The sequence below is a fragment of the Pocillopora damicornis genome, chromosome 4 (assembly GCF_964200805.1).
Source record: "Pocillopora damicornis chromosome 4, jaPocDami1.2, whole genome shotgun sequence".
Taxonomy (NCBI): Eukaryota; Metazoa; Cnidaria; class Anthozoa; order Scleractinia; family Pocilloporidae; genus Pocillopora; species Pocillopora damicornis.
In genome coordinates, this window is record NC_142673.1 from 10,057,888 (window position 1) to 10,079,649 (window position 21,762).

General features: G+C 38.4%; 2 protein-coding genes across 4 annotated transcripts; one reads left to right on the top strand and one right to left on the bottom strand.

Moving 5' to 3' along the window:
- Window positions 1–559: 559 nt before the first annotated feature.
- LOC113679997 (high-affinity choline transporter 1) lies at window positions 560–8,673 on the top strand. 2 transcript variants are annotated; one of them, XM_027196989.2, is made up of 7 exons: window positions 560–870; window positions 4,004–4,117; window positions 5,023–5,327; window positions 5,545–5,670; window positions 5,903–6,056; window positions 7,021–7,259; window positions 7,376–8,673. In XM_027196989.2, exons 1-7 carry the CDS (start codon window positions 705–707, stop codon window positions 7,892–7,894), a joined length of 1,623 nt encoding a protein of 540 aa, XP_027052790.2. In that variant the 5' UTR covers window positions 560–704; the 3' UTR covers window positions 7,895–8,673. The 2 variants fall into 2 exon arrangements, with proteins under 2 accessions (XP_027052790.2, XP_089058934.1); XM_089202808.1 differs by lacking the exon at window positions 4,004–4,117 and having other exon boundaries at window positions 577–870.
- On the bottom strand, window positions 8,467–20,851 carry LOC113679996 (transmembrane channel-like protein 3). 2 transcript variants are annotated; one of them, XM_089202807.1, is made up of 23 exons: window positions 20,655–20,802; window positions 19,445–19,520; window positions 18,865–19,060; window positions 18,473–18,604; window positions 17,754–17,829; window positions 17,087–17,168; window positions 16,469–16,575; window positions 16,097–16,180; window positions 15,410–15,555; window positions 14,970–15,117; window positions 14,523–14,566; window positions 14,155–14,302; window positions 13,489–13,598; window positions 13,081–13,147; window positions 12,372–12,465; window positions 11,981–12,144; window positions 11,702–11,769; window positions 11,180–11,380; window positions 10,971–11,003; window positions 10,465–10,587; window positions 10,285–10,363; window positions 9,890–9,932; window positions 8,467–9,395 (listed from the first exon to the last, which is right to left on the bottom strand). In XM_089202807.1, the coding sequence occupies exons 2-23, from the start codon at window positions 19,482–19,484 to the stop codon at window positions 8,773–8,775; spliced, it is 2,808 nt and encodes a 935-aa protein (XP_089058933.1). In that variant the 5' UTR covers window positions 19,485–19,520; window positions 20,655–20,802; the 3' UTR covers window positions 8,467–8,772. The 2 variants fall into 2 exon arrangements, with proteins under 2 accessions (XP_089058933.1, XP_027052789.2); XM_027196988.2 differs by having other exon boundaries at window positions 19,445–20,851.
- Between the last annotated feature and the right edge of the window lie 911 nt (window positions 20,852–21,762).

A 21,762-nucleotide genomic window follows, 5' to 3' on the forward strand; every position in this document is an offset into this window, starting at 1 on the left:
GATCGTGAACAAATGTACTTCCTTTCTTTGCGCCATGCACGATAGAAGAAACGCGCAACATACCGCTGGCGCAAGCTTTGCACGCCTCTTGAAAAGATGAAAACTTCAATATTGGAGAAAAACTCACCAAAATTTCCCATAGTTTATGCATGGTTTAGAGTTTTGTCTGTTCAATAAAATCTTCACGTTTGTATTATAATTTGTCGACGATTGTAACAAACAAACAAACAAACTTTCTCCAAGCAAAGTTTATTCTTTTTGTTTTGCTGAAAGAAGGGAGGTCTAGTGTTTCACCTTATCAAAGTCCTCTACTTGAAATGCTTTTTTTTTTTGGATATTTTTTTTTTTTCACGAAGAAATAAGTGTAGAGTCAGAGGTACCTCAAGGTCAAAGCACGACCTTATCATTCATAAAATATTACCTAAGACATAACCTGCTTTTTAAACATATTATCACGAACAGAAGATTGTAGGTCATGTGCTTCTGTAATGAGAATGTGTTGTTATTTTAAAAGGTAACCGTATATGATACATAATACGGCATAATGCGCAACTGCTGTGTTTTCTGTCATGTAAACAATGTAAACAGATATGCACTACCGTTTGCGTAACAATGACGAAAAACGTATACTCAAATATTTATACAAAGGTTAATTCTCTTTTCCGTATTTATGGTAACTGAACAACCTCAGAGTCTCAGCACCAATGGCGGAAATTAATATTGCCGGCGCGATTGCAATCGTGCTCTTTTATCTGGTAATTCTTGGCATTGGCCTGTGGGCTGTTCGTGGTAGACGAAGAGACAATGAAGAAGAGGCAATGTTGGCAGGGAGAAGTCTAGGATTGGTAATAGGGACTCTCACTTTGACAGGTACTGAAATGTTGTAGTCTTTTGTAAGTTGTTATGGATTATGGTGAGGGTCGAATAGGTAACAAGCAATTTTCCACAACTTAAAAGAAAACTTACTGTCGAAACTTATTATTTCATGGTAAAAAGGCGAGGAAAAAAAAAAGGTTTAATGATTCCAGTGTTAGAGAGTGTAGAATTCTACCGGTATACTCGATCCTTACAGGCACATGTTCTAACAGGTAAATCCTTTTCTGAAAAAAGGAGATCTTCGTTCTAGTACAACATGATGGCTAAAGAAAGCAATGGACCCCAAAATTTCCCCAAAGATGCATCAGATTTAAATGTGACAAAAGGCAAATTACAATTGATTAAAAGTTAAGTTTTTCGTTTGTCTCACGATGTAGTCACATGTGACGATTGTAACAAACGAACAAACTTTTGCCAAGCAAAGTTTATTCTTTTTGTTTTGTAGAAAGAAAGGAGATCTGGTGTTTCACCTTATTAAAGTCTTCTGCTTGAAATGCTTTTTTTTTTTCGATTTTTTTTTACACGAAGGAAATAAGTTTAGAGTCAGAGGCACCTCAAGGTCATAGCGCGACCTTATCATTCGCAAAATATTACCTAAGACATGACCTGCTTTTTAAACATATTATCACGAACACAAGATTGTAGGTCATATGCTTCTGTAATGCGAAGGTGGAACCTCTCTTTGGGTATTTCCGAAGAAATCAAAGACGCGAAGATCACGGAAAAAACGAAGATCTCAAGATTGAAGCGAAGATCTGAAAATTGACCAAAATTTGCGTGATCAAATTGAACTCTTAGATATAAAACTGTCAAAACTGGTAAACACTACAGAAAATATCTGTTATTTCTGAATTTTGACATTTGACCACATTTCACTGCGATTTGACAAAGGTGTCAACAGAGGTTTACAGTCGCTGCCGCGAAACAACATCCGAAAATCGAAGATCTTCATAAAAAAAATGAATATTTGCAAAGAAGTCGTGAAGAAAACGAAACCGTGGGTACCCATAGAGAGGCTCTATCTATCTTTGTGAAGCCTTGCGTGAAAACCAGGTTCATTTAATTATCATGTGACAAAGCTCTAAACACGCAAATATAACTGAATTCCGGTCACCAAATGTGAGATACTACCCCATGTACTTTCGAATTAACTTAAAACAAATCCCGTGAGAACTGAACGCTTATTGCAAAAACGCGTAGAAACGTATTCTCTTTCACGAATTTATTGACCAAAGAGGCCTGAATTGATTTGAAATCGTACGCGTGACTTAATTAAAAGCAGAAATTTTCATAGCCACTTCGTAACACTTAATTTTTCATCACTTAATTTAATTGCGTTGTTACAAGATTTTGATCATCATTTTCTTTAATTGATCCTGAAGCGAATAAAAGGAATAAAAGAGAAAACGCAAAATGAGGTAATTCAGGTAAAAAATTGTGCAATTTGTTAATAAAACGCAGAGCGTAAGGTCAATAAGATTGCAGTCGTCACCTGTGAGAAGCATATCTGATTCGTTATTCAACTGCCTCAAAAATTAACGTAAAAATAATTGTTGTTGCAAATACCTTGTTTAAATTTATTCTAATCTTTAATGATTTCAATGTTTTTCCGTATGAAGAGTAAAAATCACGGTGATTCCCAACTTTTTCCCTTCGCATCCTGTGTAGGCACGTAATCATGTTTGTAGTCCATTTTACACAAAAATGAGGCTTGGTAAGAAGATGCATCGTCATGAGAGAATGTTCTTTTCTCTCTAAAAAAGAAAGATAACTTACCTATTCCATACACAGTTGTATTCCTTAATAGCCTTAAGCTTCTTTGCTGTGTTGAAAAAATTAAAATAGTTTTCTCAAAGAAAACGTTACTAGTAAACGTAATTCGTCTCCATTAGAAGTGTGGACATAAATTTTGTTCGCAAGTTTACAGAGCCGTGGAATATATAGAAAGACTGTTACTTTTGATCAACACAGTACACCTATTTTGTTATTCTAAGAATCAAATCAAAACAGTGCTTCTTGTTCATGCGAAACGTAAAGAGAACTGATTGAAGAAACCCATATCGATGAATGTTCTTAGAGTACTCTTACGATAAATACTCTTACCTAATACGCAAATACCCCGCACCAAATACATATACCATGAGAGTATTTACCACTTTTATTAATTCAGAAATTTTGAACCACTGTAACCTTGGTAACTAACAGAGAAAACTTGAGAAAAATGTCTTATCAAGCTTTATCTCTTACCGAGCATAAAAGAATAGTTTTAGTAAAAAAAAGTGCAAGTTTTCAGTGTATTATGACAATGCCTCTCTTAGGACAATTTTCAGATGTGTGCGCCAGGATCCAAAGTCCGTTCGCAGGCCCATCGTGTCATGTCATACATATCCTACATAATGCCTCAATACCTCTACAATTTCAAACAAAGCTGGGTTGTTGAATGGACTTTGCAAAATTGTGCGGATACCTGAGTATGACTACTTCCAGTCATGAGTCTACTATCAAGAGTCCAGACTACCGTTTAATTTTAGGACAATATCTTTGTTTGTACAGTCAAACCCCGATTAAGCGGCACTTCATTTTGAAAACGGTCACCATTTATGAAGCGGTCAATCGTCAAATTTCCAAACGCCACCTTCACCGAGAAAAACGACCGGTCTGTGTTAATTCCTTTGTGGTTACTTCAACTCTCGCTTTTGCATAGGCAGGAAACTCGGTAAATTGCTACATCGAGCTACGAAACCTTAAATTCCAATCGATTAAAACTTATTTTAATACTTTGTCGTGGAATATTCGTCATGAAAGACACTGAGCTCACCAACATCTGTTGGCCAGACATGAACTTCAAAAACTTCTCATATATTTCGCGTTGTTTTAGTTGTAAGCCCTAAGACATAAATTGTGTCGTCAATTTTAATTTCGTGATCACGTTTTTTCACTTCATTTAAGTCAACCTCTTTGACACGGTTGATCGTTTACCAAAGGTTGACCTTATTATTTTCCTGTTTCACAAATAACCGTTTCAATTTCCGTCACGTGCCTGGCAGAACGATCTGTTGAGGTTGTATTTCCGAATTTCAATTGCTTTAAGTTTTTACAAAAGCTTACAAGCTTCTTGTTTCCATAGCAACATGGGTCGGTGGAGGATACATCAATGGCACAGCCGAGGTGCTCTATGATAAAAGCCTGGGACTAGTCTGGGCCCAGGCTCCTTGGTGCTATGCTATCAGCCTGGGGCTTGGTGAGTAACAAAACAGAGATTTTACCACGTGATTGAAACATTTCGCAAATTTCACCGACCAAATTCATTAAAGCTTATGTCGCCGGAAATTAATGCTTTCCGTGAAATTATTCCTTAGTTTCCGATCGGTTGTTACAGCTTTCATGGGCATGGGGATCTGGGGTCTGTATCTCAAAATTTTTTAAATTTAAGGACTCCGAAGTAATATTGATCTAAATCTAGGGATCCAAAGAAGGGCATTCAGAATCATCCATCCTGACCTTTCATATAGTGTAGCACTAGAAACAGTTGGCCTACCGAAACTTCATGAGAGGAGAGAAAAGATTTCAATCGATCTGTTTGACGAGATCGTCTGTAACCCCACCCACAATCTCCCTAGCCTCCTCCCCCAAAGGACGAGTTGTAAATATGCACTGAGACGCAAAAGTGATTTCACTCTCCCCCTATGTAAAACCGAGCGTTTGAAGAACAGTTTTATTTTTAGCCATGTCTATAAGATGTAGAAAATTTTTCTTATTCTCTCTTTTGTTATCATCAGTATTTGTAAATACCCCGTAATTCAGCCTATGGCTGCAATGGTGGTTAATAAAGTATCTCTCTTTCTCTCTAGATAGGTGCCGCTCGTAGCTTAAAACCAATTCATTCTGTTTCGTTTCCCAATATGGTTCGAATTTTAAAACTATTCATATTTCGATCTTAAATGTTAAAACGGCGACCAGAAAATATTTTTCTGGGATCTTCACTACTAGGGGAGCCGAAAAACGGGTCCAAGGGCTGGATATCTTACCTGATCAGGCTTGTCTTCAACTAAGGTCATTGCCAAGACACCGTAAACACCACCCTTCCTGTTCAGTTGTGGTGCAATCGGAACAAATGGCGACTATTTTCTTATTTTTATCTTATAGGTGGACTTCTGTTTGCAAAAGTCATGCGAGAAAGAAAGTACGTTACCATGATTGACCCTGTTCAAGAGAAGTATGGTGCAATAATGGGTGGGTTGTTATACATACCCGCCCTGCTGGGAGAGATATTTTGGTCTGGCGCCATCTTGTCAGCTCTTGGTGCCACTGTGAGTGTTGTTATTGGCTTGGATCGCTTTACCTCCGTTATTGTGTCTTCGTGTATCGCCATTTTCTATACTCTGATTGGCGGACTTTACTCAGTGGTTTATACTGATGTAATTCAACTCTTCTGCATCTTTATCGGATTGGTAAGTACAGCCAGCAGTTTCACTTTTTTTGATATTCGCATCACTCACACTATGATCAGGTTTTAGGCTGGTTTGCCCGCTGTAATCCAGAAAACAGATAGCTGGAAGGGTCCTCCACTAAAAACCTGTAGTCTCTGTTACTTGTGATAAAGGTCTTGATATCTGTGAACATGTTAGGAAGACTGTCTGTTGAAACTTCTTCCACTTCACTTACTAGTGGCTCAGTATTCCTTTCGCCATGACACACAAAGCAGTGAGTAGCATATCTGAAGATTCTGGGAAATGGCTTGGAGAGATTCCTACTGATCAGATCGGAGTGTGGTTGGATTATGCGCTGTTACTGGTAAGCTTCTCGATCTCTGACCGTACGCGGTATCAGGAGGACAATATTTCGTGTTTTCTTTGAAGCACTGAGATCACGTTAACTGACGAGATCAATTGAGATTAGGGAAAAGACGTACTGGCCAAGAACATTTCTGCTCCGTAAAAACTTGAGAAGGAGTCTTTCGTTCGTGTTCCGTTATTGATAATCATATATGATTAATTTTTCGTTTTCTTCCATTTGCAATGTGCAGATATGGGGCGGCCTTCCATGGCAAATTTACTTTCAGCGCGCCTTGTCGTGCAAATCACCATCTACGTCTAGAACAGTCTCTTACACCGCTTCCATTGGATGTCTGCTTATGGCCATCCCTGCAGTGCTTATCGGGGCCATTGGTGCCTCGACAGGTAGAAGCATTATGAAAATCCCTACCATTCCCCCCTTCAATATTCCCATAATTGAAAGCAAATACAAAGCTGACCATACTAACCAGAGCTTAGATGCGAAGAGGAAGGGGGGGGGGGGTGACCCTACCAGGGTGGAGTAAAATTCTCTAAGTCGGTTCATGCTGAGGAGACCAGGATAAGTTCAGCTAGGATGAGCCCTCTGATTTTCCTCGAGCTCACTTACCCCCACCTACCGCTGTTTCTTCCCCCTTCCTCTTCTCTTAAATGCATTGATAAGAACTTACGCCAAACATAGGTCAACTGCCCCATAACTACAAGAGCCTAACGCTCTTACCGTAGCATAGAGCAGCTAAAACGCATGTCTTCCTTCCTGATTAGGGAACCTGGTCAAAGCTAGGTGATCCCCTGTATGAGAGGTATTGTGAGAGTAAAGTTTGCAGATTGAGAAAACAACGTAAATGATCCTAGAAGAGAGTTAAACCCGCACCTTTGAATCTGAGGTCCAGTCCCCTCACAGCCAGGCTGCTGCGTCTCTACAAAAGCTTTTTTTTTTATCTAGGTTCCTGTTGTTATTATGGCATATTTGTCAGAGTCTGAATAAGGAATACGCTTCAAATCAACGTTTCGACACAGGTGCATTGTTGAACAACGACAAGTCGACCAATTTAAGCTATTTCCCCAAAAAACTAGATTGGAAAGTGAGTTATTTACAACGCTAAAAAATACATTTAAAAGCAAAAACCAAACGTTTTCCACTCTAGATCATCTTCGGGTAAAAATTATGACAATGACTTCGTGTTGAAAACGTTTTGTTTTTAATTTTCAATTTTGAAACCTAAGAAAAATTTATGTACAACTGGAAACTCTTGAACAGATGCAAGCCAACTGGGCATCCTCCATAAATGCTTTTAAAATACAATCTTAGTTTTCTGCACATTAAATTGGCTTTATTGTTTTCATCCAGATTGGACCCAAACGTCATATAGACCATTTGAGGGTGTTACCACCAACCAAACAGCCTCTGTAGAGCTTGATAAAACATTGATCCTTCCCATGGTGCTTCAGTACCTCACACCACCTGTTGTCTCATTCATTGGCCTGGGTGCTGTGTCTGCTGCAGTCATGTCTTCTACCGATTCCAGTTTCCTATCTGTTAGCACCATCCTGGCTCATAACATATACAGGCCCATCTTCAGAAAAAAGGTCAGATACCTTCCATCATTTTGGTGTTTGCCCTCCCTATCAATTTTTGTAGTCAAAGAGTGAAATAGAACCTGTCCCAATTAGATTTTAATTTTGAGTCCTTTCAATTCTCTTAGGCGTCTGAGAAGGAAGTCGTGTGGGCCATGCGAGTCGCTGTCGTAATAGTTGGCGCAGCTGCTACTGGAATGGCTCTGTCAGTTGAATCCATCTACGCCTTGTTTCATCTGTGCAGTGACCTGATCTATGTGGTCCTGTTTCCTCCGTGGTGTTTATGTTTCTTTTGGAAAGACGTCAACACTTACGGCTCCGTTGTGGGTTACATAGTAGGGCTCCTGCTACGCGTGGGGGGAGGGGAAGACAAAATTGGTTTCCCCGCCTTCATTAAATACCCGTTTTATGATGAGGTTAAGGGTCAGTTGTTTCCATTCCGTACGTTCGCTATGATCGTTACTTTTGTCATTCTCATTGTGGTGTCTTTTTTAACAAAATACTTGTTTGAAGGGGACATTATACCCCTGAAGTATGATTTCTTGAACGAGTTCAAAACTTACAACATAGGAAAAGCGAATGAAACAGGTCATGGGCCAATCGAGGATAAATACGTTATGAAGGAGCGTGGAAATTCTGAAATATGACGAAATTTTACCTGTGTGTTGTTGTACCCTCTTTGTGCCTTTTTCATCTTTTATAAAATACTTTAAGATTTTTGGATCCAAAATTTTGGCGGACGTAGGGTGTGGTTACACTCTCTTTTGCTTTGTGTTATGTTTCTTTTAATTATATGCGGCGTATAGTATACTATAAATAGTACTATATACTATTTACTTCCTTAAAGTACTATGTACTATTACCCTTTGTAATTCAAGTGATTCAGCTTTTCTTTGACAGGAGTGACTCTTTATTAATCAAATTTAGTATCCAGAATCTTTGGTTGGGTATAGGTCATCGTTTTTCAATAAGACTCTTTTATCAAGTTTCATACCCGTGTATTTAGTGTCAGAAAATAATTATGGAATCAAGGCATGGCGGTAGTTTATTTTCAACATGGAAGCTTCACAGAGTTATCCTTTTAATGTGTTGTTTTCTTGAGAGTTTATCGCTGCGACATAAATAAAGCTTTATATGATTTCAGATAGAGCTTGTTCATTTCATTCGATTAAAAACTTAGAAAGGTTTTTTTATATATTAGACATAACAAAAAGTGTGGTTTTCATTCATGAAAAATTTTATTCGCATTTATTTACAGCTGGTTAAGTAACTTACTCGAACGTTATGGATAACACTAATATCAGAGTATTATCATTACCCAGCATGTGTATTGATTTAATTCGATTTTTCAGACGTTGAAACCGGAATGGAAATCGAGGTCCTGACGTCCTCTGCGCAATCAATAAATATAATTCTTCTCTGTTTACTGGATAGTTTACTTGTGTGGATGAAGCGGAACACAAAAAACAAGCTGGTTTGAACTGACTACAATTTTAAGTATGATATGTATTTACAAAATTTGTATCTAAGAATCAAACATGGCTGCCAATGAACCACCTTCTAAAATAGTCTGTTGGCCAGTTTTGCAGCCCTGATTATAGTTCTTCACCTCATCTGTAACTTGTAGCGCTATTGATTCTTCACAATGCGAGCTTTCCTCAACAGAAGAGCCACTACTATTCTTCTCAGTATTTTGTATTTCACTTTCGGTGTTTTCGATGTTATTCTGACATCTTTGACTCTCATGAACGTGATCACGTGACCGCAAGTGTTTCTTCTTTGGAATTGTGATCCGCTGATCAACGGATCTAACACTTGAGACAGTTGATGAACTGGAACTGCTCGTCCGGTGAATTATCACTTTTACCTGCCGGTGGTCCTGGGTACTATTTAAGACACTTTCGGTACTAGTCTCCTCCATAACTCCATCGTATGTGACAATAGGGATCATATCTTCGCGCGGCCGCAATTGTTTCATCTGGGACGATTTCTTCGCTACTGTTCGAGGAGGCTCATGCTCCTTAATATCATTTGTTCCGTTATCAGAAATCTGACGAGATTTGTTTCTACTTTTTGTTTTTGAATGACGCGTTTGGCCACTTGGAAGAGAAGGGACATTGTCGTCATCAGAATTATTACTGTAGCGTTCTGAATTTCCACGGAGACGCAGGCGATGAAGAAAAAGTAAAAGAGCAATTACGCAAAGTCAACAGAGGTGACATGCCACCACATTTATTTATTTACTTCTTTAGTGCACTATTTATTTGAGTTTCCAAAAACCAAAACTATGGTAATCCCAGCAGCCAATCGGAGCAAAAGTCGACATCATCCTTAGCCAATGAGGACTCAATGCAAAAACAGGCAAACTATCAAAAGCGTGGGGAAACGTCAAGTCACGATTGGTTTTCACGATTGGTCTAATGCACGAACGAGTTTCTAGAACAACCACAGACCGAATTAGAGCAAAATCAAAGCAATCCAGGATTCTTTTCGACGCTCGGTTGAAATTAAACTGATAACGAGATAAATTCAGCAATGATAACGTCAAGGTTCAACTACTTTTTACGGTGTCGCGGTTAATTTTCTCTTTATAAGGGTGCAAACGATTATTAATGGAAGCCCCAAAACATGTAGACTCTTACCAGAAGCACGTTTGAATGTTTTCTTTCTGTCCTCTGCCCTCTCCTATGCCAAAGGAAAAACAACTTTTTCACCAATTGAAAATAAGGGAACAATTCTAAATTTTCGTAATAATTTTCATGAATAGAAAACGAAGAGTAAAGGTGTAAAAGCTAAAGGAGATAAAAATAACAGATCAAGGTTCGAGCTGACAACAACGTCTTTTTTAATGTCTGCACCTTCTTTCCGCAGCGAAATATCGTGCACATGCTTATGTTTGAGATCGACTGTCCGGGAAATGCTTACATAGTTTTAAATGTAGTAGAGTTCTATCACGGGTTCCCTGTGGCCTCAAACACTATCGTCTTCTCCTGCTCGATTAGTTCATAAATATCATGCACACATGTGAAACACTTACGTATTGTAACTGCAACCCAAGCTCACGATTGGATCTCCTCAAGTAATTTGCTTCCGACCTATAGTAGTAGATGGCAATCCTTGCAGAAAAAGAATAGAATATATTTGTATTTAGAAGACATTTATATAGAGAGTAGCAAAGAACGATTGGTTCCTTTTTAACGACAACGTATGTACTTACGACATCAATATGAACACTGGGATAACGACACTCGGGCCACTCAGATAGTCAACTATAGTGTCTAGCAGAGCGGGGCCATTGTCGATGGATTCTGTAAGTACCCGGTACATGTTGGGTTTGCCCCTAAGGGTCAATAAAAATTAGAACAAACCTTGAATTAACTCTATTGCACTAAATATGCCTTGAAATAGCTTTAAAATTCTCGCAATTTATAAAAAACTGATAAACAAAGGAATGCTGATCAACAACATAGTTTCATTGATTGTTATAGATAGATAACGGTAGATTTGCATTGAGAACGAAAACCATGCTTTTTGGCTAGAAATTTCCCCCTTGAGAAAACTGTATCCTTTGATTGTATCAACTCATTTCCGGTAAAGAAAGGGTTTAGCTTTTCTCGAACAACAGTACGTCTTCGTTTTGGCATTCAACTGATCAACAAGGTACGATATTTTATTTGGCCATACAAACATTTTACAACAATTATTGTGCTGACAGATTCACACCTGAAAGGGCCGCACCATTTTGAAGGTTCTATCCTACAGAAAAGAAACAAAAGTTAGTTAATCACTCGAGAATTGCAAACAGCTTACCAAGGGAGAGCTTGAAATGGAAGAAAAACTCAGGCAACTTAGATAACAACTGAAATTGTGTGATAAAAATCACGACAAAACAGAGAAGCAGTTTATATTACAGTCTGTGGAATTCTACTTACTCCACAGCAGCATATCCTACAGCCAGCATACACAGAAACAACATGACAAGAAGGAGGACCAAGTAGAACCGGTGAGAGGCCTTGAAAATTCTCTTGGGAGGGACATTAGTGACCATCACTGCCCAGCTCCTAAGGTACATGATAATAACTAGCTTCAGGATGTTTAGCATAATGAGCCCTGGAGAGAACACGAGACCCATCCTGAAAAAAAAGAAGATGATTCTAAGTATAGAGCTAATAGAAGAAAATACGTATGCGCGTACGTCGTTTGATAACGGCAATCGCACCTTGAAGTTGAAGCGAAAGCCATCATGACAAATTGTCTTACAAAGCCGAATTTTAGACAATTTCCGAACCATTATGCTGCCAGATAGAGGGAGTGCGCTAGGCTTCTTGATAAGATATCATCATCATCACCATAACCCTTTGTACTCTCTCCAACAATTCACTGTAACTCATGTGGTGCGGCGATAAGGCGCTCTCTATTAAAGGCAATCAAATAACTTGCTCTCTTTAACTTACCAGATGAGTCCCTGGCTGTTAATAAGCTGCAATACATTTTCCGCAAGTTTGAACTCGGGATAACCTAACTGAGGAAAGAAAGAAAGGAGCAATTTGTTTGAGTTCCCTTGTCTGCAGCAAAGGAGGATACAACAAAAACAAGTTTCTTTCTTATAAAACTTGGAAAGCTTTGGAATTTATTCATACGTCTCCCTTGCGTTAATCAAGAAAACCTTACCTCTTTTGACAAGGATGACTCTCATATGAACACAACAAAAAATTAAAATGTTATCCACTCACGATTTTTTCAAGATCCAAGAGTCGGCCTTGAAAACAGTTAAGAAATCTGACGGTGAGGGATACGCACAAGTCACCGGTCAACACACTAAACACCAGGGCTACTAGGTCAATAATTGTTAATTTAAACAGCTCCTGACCAACTGTGGTTTCCCAACACAGTGAGCCTGAAAGAAACCAAAAAAAATAATAGACGCATCACTTCGGATGTCTTAGTCCAAAAAAAGGGGTTCTTTCACAAATGATCAACAAATATCTTTCTCCTTCTGTTGATTGAACTGTTTCGCTTCTCAGAATGATGCGGTCGCGAAGAAAAATAGAATTGTGCGATCATTGTTGAAAAACAAAGCTATACTCTCGGGGAATAAAGATCAGTTAATGATCACCACCTTACCATCTGTGGTGTTTTTTGTGACTGTGGTAACAGGAATAACAGTCGAGTTTATCACATCACTTGTTGATGAGACGTCCAAGGCAGTTACTTTTGACTGCAAAGAAAATAAGCAAAAATCACGACAGTTAAAATGGGATATAGAAGATTGACACGAAACACTCCCTCGACTGATTCTTAGCCTTAACTTAATCGAATCTTCTCCTTCAAGTCCTCAGGACCTCTGTTCTTCTCGCCCCTTCAGTGGAGCTAGAGACACTTTCCCACACTAGCACTCGGTTACTCTGTCCCCTCACCCTCTCTCGCGGTCCGGAGGACATGAAAAATTGAGAGCCCAAGAACGAGATTGATAGCTCACCTTACTGACTGTTTGACTGAGAGGGTTAATAAATGAGTTATGGAATGACTGAGCTTACCCGCTGACTGAATGAATAAAAGAAAAAGTGATCGAACGAACGTTATTCGAATGACTCACAGGATACAAAATGGGTGTCTGACTAACCGACTGTCTTTCGATTAAGTATCTCCGACTGACCGACTGTCTTCCTATTGATTAACTCTGAATAACTGACTGTCTTCCGATTGATTAACTTACTTAGACTCTATGCGCCTATTTCGAGTGAAAGGCCAATGAATTACTAACCATTTGACTGGTTTATCTATTGCATAATTTATATAACAGTTCTCTTAAACAAAATTTTAAATTTCTTACCTGATTTATTTTGTTAAGGAGTGATATGACCAATACGTACATATTTCCAAGATACATGAACATTATTCTAAAAAGAGAATGAAACGGATTCTTCGCGAAAAGAACAAAATAAAGCGGCCAGAGTTTTGCTTGGTTTTCCTGACGGACTGCTCCAAGAACCTCCCTGCGCAACTAAAGTTACTGAATTGCAAAAAGGTGTAAATACGAGGACTGGTATTTCGTAAACAGAGTTGACAATGTCTTAGTACTCTTATTGAGGGAGATTTTTTAAAGTTATTTTAACTCGCAGCTCTGATGAATTACAAACAGGTTCGATGCGACGAGTGATATTTCGTGAGCAGAGTTAACAACGCATCCCTGATGAAGTTCTAATCGAGAGGCGCTGGATTCGTGACATTCTCCTAATACCTTGTTAGCTCCCAGTAGAGAGCGACTCTTGGATGATACTGCTCCATCATGGAAATCAATTTGAAGAATACTGGACACACAGCATTCATGCCGGTAATTGCGAGAGAGATCTGAAAAAACAAACGAAAACACGCGTGAAAACGGGCTAATATCATTAACGTTGAATAGAGTGCTTTTTAATTGAGTTTCGCAATTGCAAGACTAACGTGATCATAACTGTAAAATCAGAGGAACTGAATATACTTAAAGTAGAAAAAAAACAAACTGCTTAAAGTGCGGAACACGCGGGCGACCAAGTCGTGATTGCTTTTAGTTTCGCATTTGATTGGTCTAGAGAGTGGCATGAGTTTTCTGGACCAATCATAGAGCAAAGTAAAGCAAAACCAATGCTATCTCGGAATACTGGGCCATAGTTGTAAACAGTGCCATGCAAGTGGGCTAAGTTTTTGGCGGATATGTTCGTTTTAACCTTTTGACCCTATGAGTGAATAGTATCTAAATTTGTCAGCCCTGAATCAAACATTAAGGTGTGGAGAATAAAGGAAATGATGTCTAAAGAAGCTCCTGATTGTTGAACAAATTCTCCTTGTCAGCACCCTGGGAAATGTATAGAGAACAGCAGGGAGAATATACAGACTGATGTTAGGGAGTATAGTGTTAAGTTACCTCATACTGCTCTAACACAGTGGGTGGTCTTCCTTCCTTGTCTCTTTCATCTGAACGCTTAACCACCAAGTATATCAAGTACGCACTTGCGCTTAAAACGCCCAGAACCAGCACATTTGCACATACACGGAGGGTGATGAGGGTTTTCCTGAAATAGAGTGCGTGGCAATGCGTTCATTTATTGAATGATCTAATAACTTTTGCCGCTGATTAAAGCTATCACGAATCTCTTGTAGCTTAGTGATATGGCACCTGAAGTATTGATATTAGGGTCAAGGGAACAAAAGCAGCCGGACTGTAATGAATAACAGCTACATTTTGGTCCATATGAAACTCGTGTAGCGTTACGTGTTATATATAAAACTTACTTATTTATCGTTTTCCCTTTTTCCACTGCCTCAACCATTTGTTCCTGTGGGAAATTAAAAATAAACAATAAAAAGATACGAGTTAAATGAGATTACGAATGGCATGAATCGTCGACACCATCGGAAAGTATTGATTACCTTTGTAACAAGATGGTGAGGAATTGAAACGTTCCCGTAGAAAGTCAAAGCTAGTTCACTCCTCATTGGTGAACCTGCACATTTGCAACTATAAAGTTTACAGAAGACGCCATATACCCGTAGTACAAAAAAATTCCTTGGATATATTTGACAGTCATTCGGTAAAGCCTATATTTCGAGAAATGTTGTCTGCGATATTTCATCCAACATTGCTGCTAATTTCTATGTTTTCAAACAAAGATACGATTTATAACGTGACTTAGTCAAAAAGGAGTTCAGTTTTACCAAAAGATTAGACGACAGGCTTACTTTAATAGCAGTAGTAAGGGAGGCTAATTTATTCTCCGCAGTCTCTCGCTCTGTGATAAGAAAATCCCAAGCTGAAAACACACGCCAGCCGAATGGATATTGATCATTTTGACCTGAAGACTTCACTAGACTCTGTTCGTGAGTGATACTGCAAGGTAAAAATCAAGGTTATGTAAACTGTATTTTTGTTTTTAGAGATATGAGTTCTTCTATAACTCCACCCCTGTAACAAATTTGTCTTGTCCTTGACAAGATCCGAAGTTCGTGTCAGGAGTGGTAAACGTCGGGAAAATTGTTACCAACGGCGGGTGAAAGAGAACAATTGGGAAAACCAAGCCCAAAATCCTCCTCGGATCCAGATCAGTTCCATCTCTCGTGTATCTTGATAACTATGAGTAGCCTGCTTATCAGCTGGACATTAATTAGTACACAATACTTACGCTCGGAGCACAGTAATGATACTGAAGAGATAAATGACCATGAAAACCGCGAAGTAGGCCACCGGCAAGGGATACTCGACCACGCCCACCTGGATGTTCTCATTTCCATAATAGCCGTAAAACAAAAAGGAATATTCCAGATATCCCTGTGGGGATAAAAATTGTAATGATGGTACTTTGTTAGAAAAATGCTTGATTTTTAAGTCTAATTAACATCTCCTGTTTTTTTTCTATAACGTATTATGTGTACACTCCAGAATGAATTGAATGTAAAATTTCAAAGGTGATGACCTAACATAGTCAATCGTCACCTCATTCATTTCTTTCAGTGATCCATAATCCTGAAGTCTTAGCTCCTTACAGGCTAACATCACCAGGCATATTCTCCATACTGTTTTCTATACATTTCCTGAGGTGCTGACCAGGAGAATTTGTTTAGCAATCGAGGGCTTCTTTCGTTGCTGGTTTTTTCTATATTCTCGTGACCTTATTGTGTGATTCGGGGCCGATATTGTAAGGAGAAATTAGATGCTAGTCACTTTTAGCGGTCAGAGGGTTGACTAAAGATTCAACAGTTGATCGCTAAATAAAACTGCTACAACCAACGCCGAGATTAGTAAAAACAGCACCAAGAGACTTGGGTTAAGACTTTACCTTCGCATCAAGAGACTTGGTTTAAGACTTTACCTTGGCATCAAGAACTGCTGTAAGACGCTGTGCTGTGTGTCTCTCACTCTCAGGAATACTCAGAGCTGTCGAAGGACTCATGAGCTGAAAAACAAACTCAAGAAGATTATCATTCATTATCTGGGAACAAATTCGTGATTCACGCTTACAAGAATTAATAATTTTACCAATATCCGCGAGAGAAATTAACTCGATCAGAACATTAACGGTGGAATGTTACGATTAGAAACGCTGATAAGAAAGCGTAGCAAGATTGCAAATTTCAGTCAGAGGAAATGGAGATTTCTTTTAACATGATGGTGAATGTTTACAGAGGTAGTATAATTTTCTAAGTTAAAATTTACAAAGAAGGTAATGTACTCTGAAGCTTACCTGTGGAACTATAACGAAGATCGTTATAAAGGTTAACAAAATGAAGTTGATCCACGCCAAAGAACGTAAAAAAAGAAAAAAAGAACCGATGCCAGCCCCAAAATGTCCTGAAGGAAAAACACGCTATTGTTTGAGAAAGTAACAAAAACTTCTTCCTAGTGGCGTGTTATTTGATTACTAGTTTTCTCGAGATTATTCACTCAAGGAAAACAATAGGAGACCACAGTATTGGAGACAATCTCCACCTTTCTTATTTCTTCAAAGTTCATTTTTTCCATCATCTAAGGAATCTTTATGGAATGTGTAGAACCTTTATGACTGTAAGAGGGTAAGAAATGTTGCGACCCTTCTTTTGCATATTGAAACATTCCAAGGTAACAAAAAGGATAAAAAGGAATTGTACTTCATGCTTATTCATTAGTTTTTTTCCACCAATGCATCAACTCTTCTATGGTTCAGGGACACTCTGAAAGCAATGCTGATGATTTCCCAACAATTCATCGATTAGGAAGCTGTAAGTACGTCCTTGTCGTTGATAACCGCTCTACAGGATCACACTAAACCCAAAATGTGTAGTTCGTTATTTTAGTTAATCATAAAAATTTTGTGGCTACAAACCTTGAATATTTTTAATCCTCTTTTCCCAAGGAATGAAGAACACGATGAAGTTTTGGAACTGTCTTTTAATTTGTCGAAAAAGCTGAAGTCAATAAGAAAAGAAGTTCATTACTCAGTGACAACAGCAATAGCTTCATGGAGAATGATGATGGACAAGACATGCGAACAAATCAACATAAAAACAAAACAAGAATAAAAAGATAAAAACGCTTGAGAGGAGCGCTAAATAAAGTCTTTGAGGTGGTTTGCAGTTGTCCCAGTCTGGAAAAATTGGGCAAAAAAACAAGGGGGAACACTCAAAGAGAAAAATATACTAGATAAAGAGCCGTTCCCCTGACAACCACAACCACAACCACCGATTGTCATTCGCCCATCCCTCCTTTCGTCGTCATTGGCTGAGAGCCGGAACAGGATGCAATGGTTCGTGAACACTGATACGCAAACCTGGCTGCGGTTGAAACAGAAAATCCGTAGTGTCTTACCACTTAATCTATAACTGCGTAATTGAAATTTTAAAAAAAAACTTTTCAGGTTAATTTTGAGTCGCTGAGCCGGTTTGGAATCGTAGCAGCAGTCCGATCAGGATAGATGACTGATGGTAAGAATCAAGTATTTTACTTATTGACCAATCATAACTGACCTATTCCACACAATGTCTATTACATACCCTTATCCGAGACTCCTTTAAATGCTGCAGTCTGTTCAGATCACCTGAATGCTGTTCCACGTAGTTTTTGGCGTTTCTGTTCAAATAAGTGTTAGAGGAAGAAGAACAAGCATATAATACAAACGAGTTGATCATAAGAATTCTTATAGACATAAAATTTCAATCGCTTTTGGCTGAGAGAAATTGTTGGCTCTGGGGTGCAGATTTGCCAAACGAATTAAATACAACTAGCCCAGATTGGTCTACATTAGCTGTACCAAAGATCTTTACACCTCATGTCCCTGTTATATTTGGCACGCGGCCAAAATGGGCATGTTTACGTTGGAATACCTAATTTTACCACATGCCTCTAGTGGGGACCCTCTAGGTTCTTCTAGGGTGTGCACTGGGGCATTGTAATAGGAAAGTATTCCAAAAACACTTAAATCAAAAGATGACCACATGAAAACACCGAGAAAATGACAAGAATATCATGATAACTTTTATGAAAACGATGCCGGAAGGTAAAGGTAAAGCGCGCAGTGCTATTACATGGCGAGAGAATATTCCGGCCTTGACCATTTTTAGTAAATAAAAAGATCATCAAGCACGTATGAGGCGGCCTTTGTTGGAGAATCTTGACTGAAAGATAGATTTCATATCTATTAGGCTGTGCTTGACTGAATCTCATCTTGCTGTAAAGTTATCAGTGGCTGTGAAGATTTGTCTCCTGTGTTCACCTGATAATTTGTAATTTCCTGTCCATAGTCCATGGCTTTTCCTTTACACCCTTAATAACTTCTAATTGTAGTTGAATGTTCTCAAATACATCTGTAAACACCTCCTCTGTTTGCGTCTTATTCGGCGACTCACTGTAAATAGTGAACTACAGGTTAAACTAAAGATGAAGCGCTTTCCTTGTCTTTGTCGGTGAACAGAAGAGGTGGAGAGGGGGAGGGGTAGGAGGGGTAGAGGTGGCTTGTACTCTGCCATAAAGTGTACGAGAATTTGAGAAGAAAAGAATAAAAAGAAATTGTAGAAACCGAAAAAACCTCCTATTTGAAAGGAAGAGGCAGTAATCAAATTCCCGTTCAGGACCAGTTAAAAACTAAAACTAGATAACGTTTCTCACCTTGATGTTGATACTGAGGGCTCGCAGGCATTCTTGGTCGGTTTTGAATTTTCGTCGGCCGTTGAATTTGGAGATCGTTTTCTAAGCCAGTTGAATCTCGACGGAGATTTTTTTTCTTTGTTCTCCTCAGGGGTATTTGTCAGTAAACTCCTAGCATTCATTTCACCCATTTCTAACCTTGCATCTTCCTCGAGACCTTTTGGGATAGAATATCACTGTCATGAACGAATTATTTAGCCATGGTTGTCTACTTGACTGTGTGGTTTTATTTACCACAGAGCTTTACGACTGTTTTAGAAAATCATCACAGTTTTAGAAATGTCAGAGTCGTTCACAAACAAAACTAGAAATTGTTGACTATAACAATTTGCATCTTCACCATCACATTTATCATGGTCCTCTTCATTAGTTATTATTGACAGAAAATACAAAGCATTAGTGAGTTGTAAGTAGTCGAATCTGGGGCTAATGGAGGGACGATTCACGTGAAACTAAAGGGCGCCACCCAGAAATCAAATTAACTTCGTCAGTTGGCAATTTATGTTTTTTATATTTGTCATGTATAAGATAATAACTTTACCTTTTATTTCTCCGGAGGTTCTGTTGCCACTTGTCGACATATCCGACTTTCCTTGGCCTGTTTTATTCTTTATAGACTTCAGGAAAATAAATAGAGCAGATTATGATCGATGTTTGTCGACGTCAAAATTCCGGTACACCACCAATCTATGGAACTGGCTCAAATGAAACGTTCTTTGTTCGGGTAAACATTTTGATACATTTGATTGACTTTCTGTTTCTATTCCGTCAGTCACCAGTCCAGTTCTGTAACTCTGTATAAATTTACTGTTTGTCTTATGAACATACTCTCCGCTCTCGAGAAACATTGTAACTCCAGAACATCATGGTTCTAGCAAACCTTTTAGAGTATTTAAAAACTTTTAAGCTTGCACATAAGTGGTTGTGTTTACTAGTCTCTTACTTAAGCTGTTGTGACCTGCTGTATTTATATCTACTGAAGTTACATAATTTCAGCTCCTGGCCATCTTGTTCCCAATATTACTAGAAAAGATGAAGGTTATTCAATCTACCCGGACAGTCGGTCAAAATCTTTGACTGACACCGACAGCAGTTTTTTAGACAAAATTCCACCATTATATTACTGAACATCTTGTGCATGTGAAAAACATAAAAAAAACTCGTTAATGACCAGAAATAAGAATTCTAACCACATGCGGTTCGATAGTTTGTTCTTCTACCCAAACAATGTATTCCCTCAGTAGTTTCCTTGAAGAATGGTCAAACTCTACGCATCTCAGATGGCCTCAAGTTTAAGTACTTTACGGGGCCTTGTACTGCTCAGATTAATGAACTCGATACCAAGATATCATTATCGATATAGTGACAAATTTTGGATTTAGTTAATTATGCGCAGATTATGGCTCGCTTCAAAGTGAAGCATAATCGCAAATTTATGAGGTTTAGTCGCGTCGGCATATTTAGACACAGCACTAGTTTTGTAAAAACTCATAGTAACCTTAAAACAACCTTAAACCAACCCTAAAGCTCTCATAAGTCTTCAACAAGACTGAACCGATTGTGATTTGAAAAACCGGCGGAGGTGAACGGACCCAGTTTGCGAGATTATGTTATCTGGAAAGTATATATAAGCAGCATGTCGTTAGTGTAATAGGAGGATCGGAATATTATGATTCAAAATAAATTGTACTTTCTAAATGAAGCGCTAGTCTTCGATATGTATGCATTAATGTGTATATATCTATTCCTACCTTTTGTTTAGGATATCATTTAGATCTTGATATTCGTTTTTTTTATACAACTCAATTCCGTGTCTGAATCTGTGCAAACACTTGAATACAGATATGTACAGTGCCTGGCGTTGAATTCATAAACATTTTGCTTGCTTTCTTTTGAAGTATAGCTTTCATGACTACATACGTTTATTGAAATGATTTTGTTTTATTTTGTCAATGAATTGTTCCGAGAACGAATTAAAAAGAAGCGTGGCTTTAAAGACAAGAATAAAATCCATCGGTGAATTAATAATTGATGATATTCAAGGAGCGCACTGTTTCGAGGTGTTTCTGTGATATTTAAGGAATGGTCATTGAAGCGTGGGTAGGTCAAGAAAATATTTTGAGCTCTAGGGAACATTGTTTTTTTTACTCAGATGAAATTGATTGAACAGCGCTAAAAAATCACATCTTTTCTGTTTGCGTTTTGTGTTGTTGCGAACAGATTTTGAATGCTCTCTAAGTGTGATATTTTTTTATGTATATTACAATTTGAGATAAAAAGGAGGTAAGAAAAAAAGTTGTTTGTTCTGTGGTCCTTCAAATTCTCTGTTTTGCACAGGTACCACCAAATCAACGAGTCTTGCGTTGAAACCAGATCGGCCGGTTCGAAACAGGTCTCGATAGAGCTTCAAGTAAACCCGACTTATCTTTTCATATCTATGGGCAAAAGCGATCAAATCATAATCGGGAGAAACCTAAACTTGATTCACCAGGCAAACTATGTGCTGAGAAGGAAATTCATCATCATATCTATTCTGTGCTTAGCATGCAGTCTATAAAATGAACAAAACAAATCAAACTTCATATAATTATAGAAATGGGCGTTTCCAGCTTTTACGCCTTGATCTAATTTTAAACACTCGTATGAAAGTGCTAGCATAGTGTTAGCCATGCATGTAGTAAGCCTAAAACAAAAACGCAAACCCAGATTCAAGGGGTGAGCGAACAGATGTTATCATTGACTTCGCATCCACCTAAGTAAATAACTGACATGATAATTAAAACAAATGAGAATGAATGACTTTGCCTTTAACTGAATGAAGGACCGAAATGATAATTGAAATAGATCAGAATGAATGAC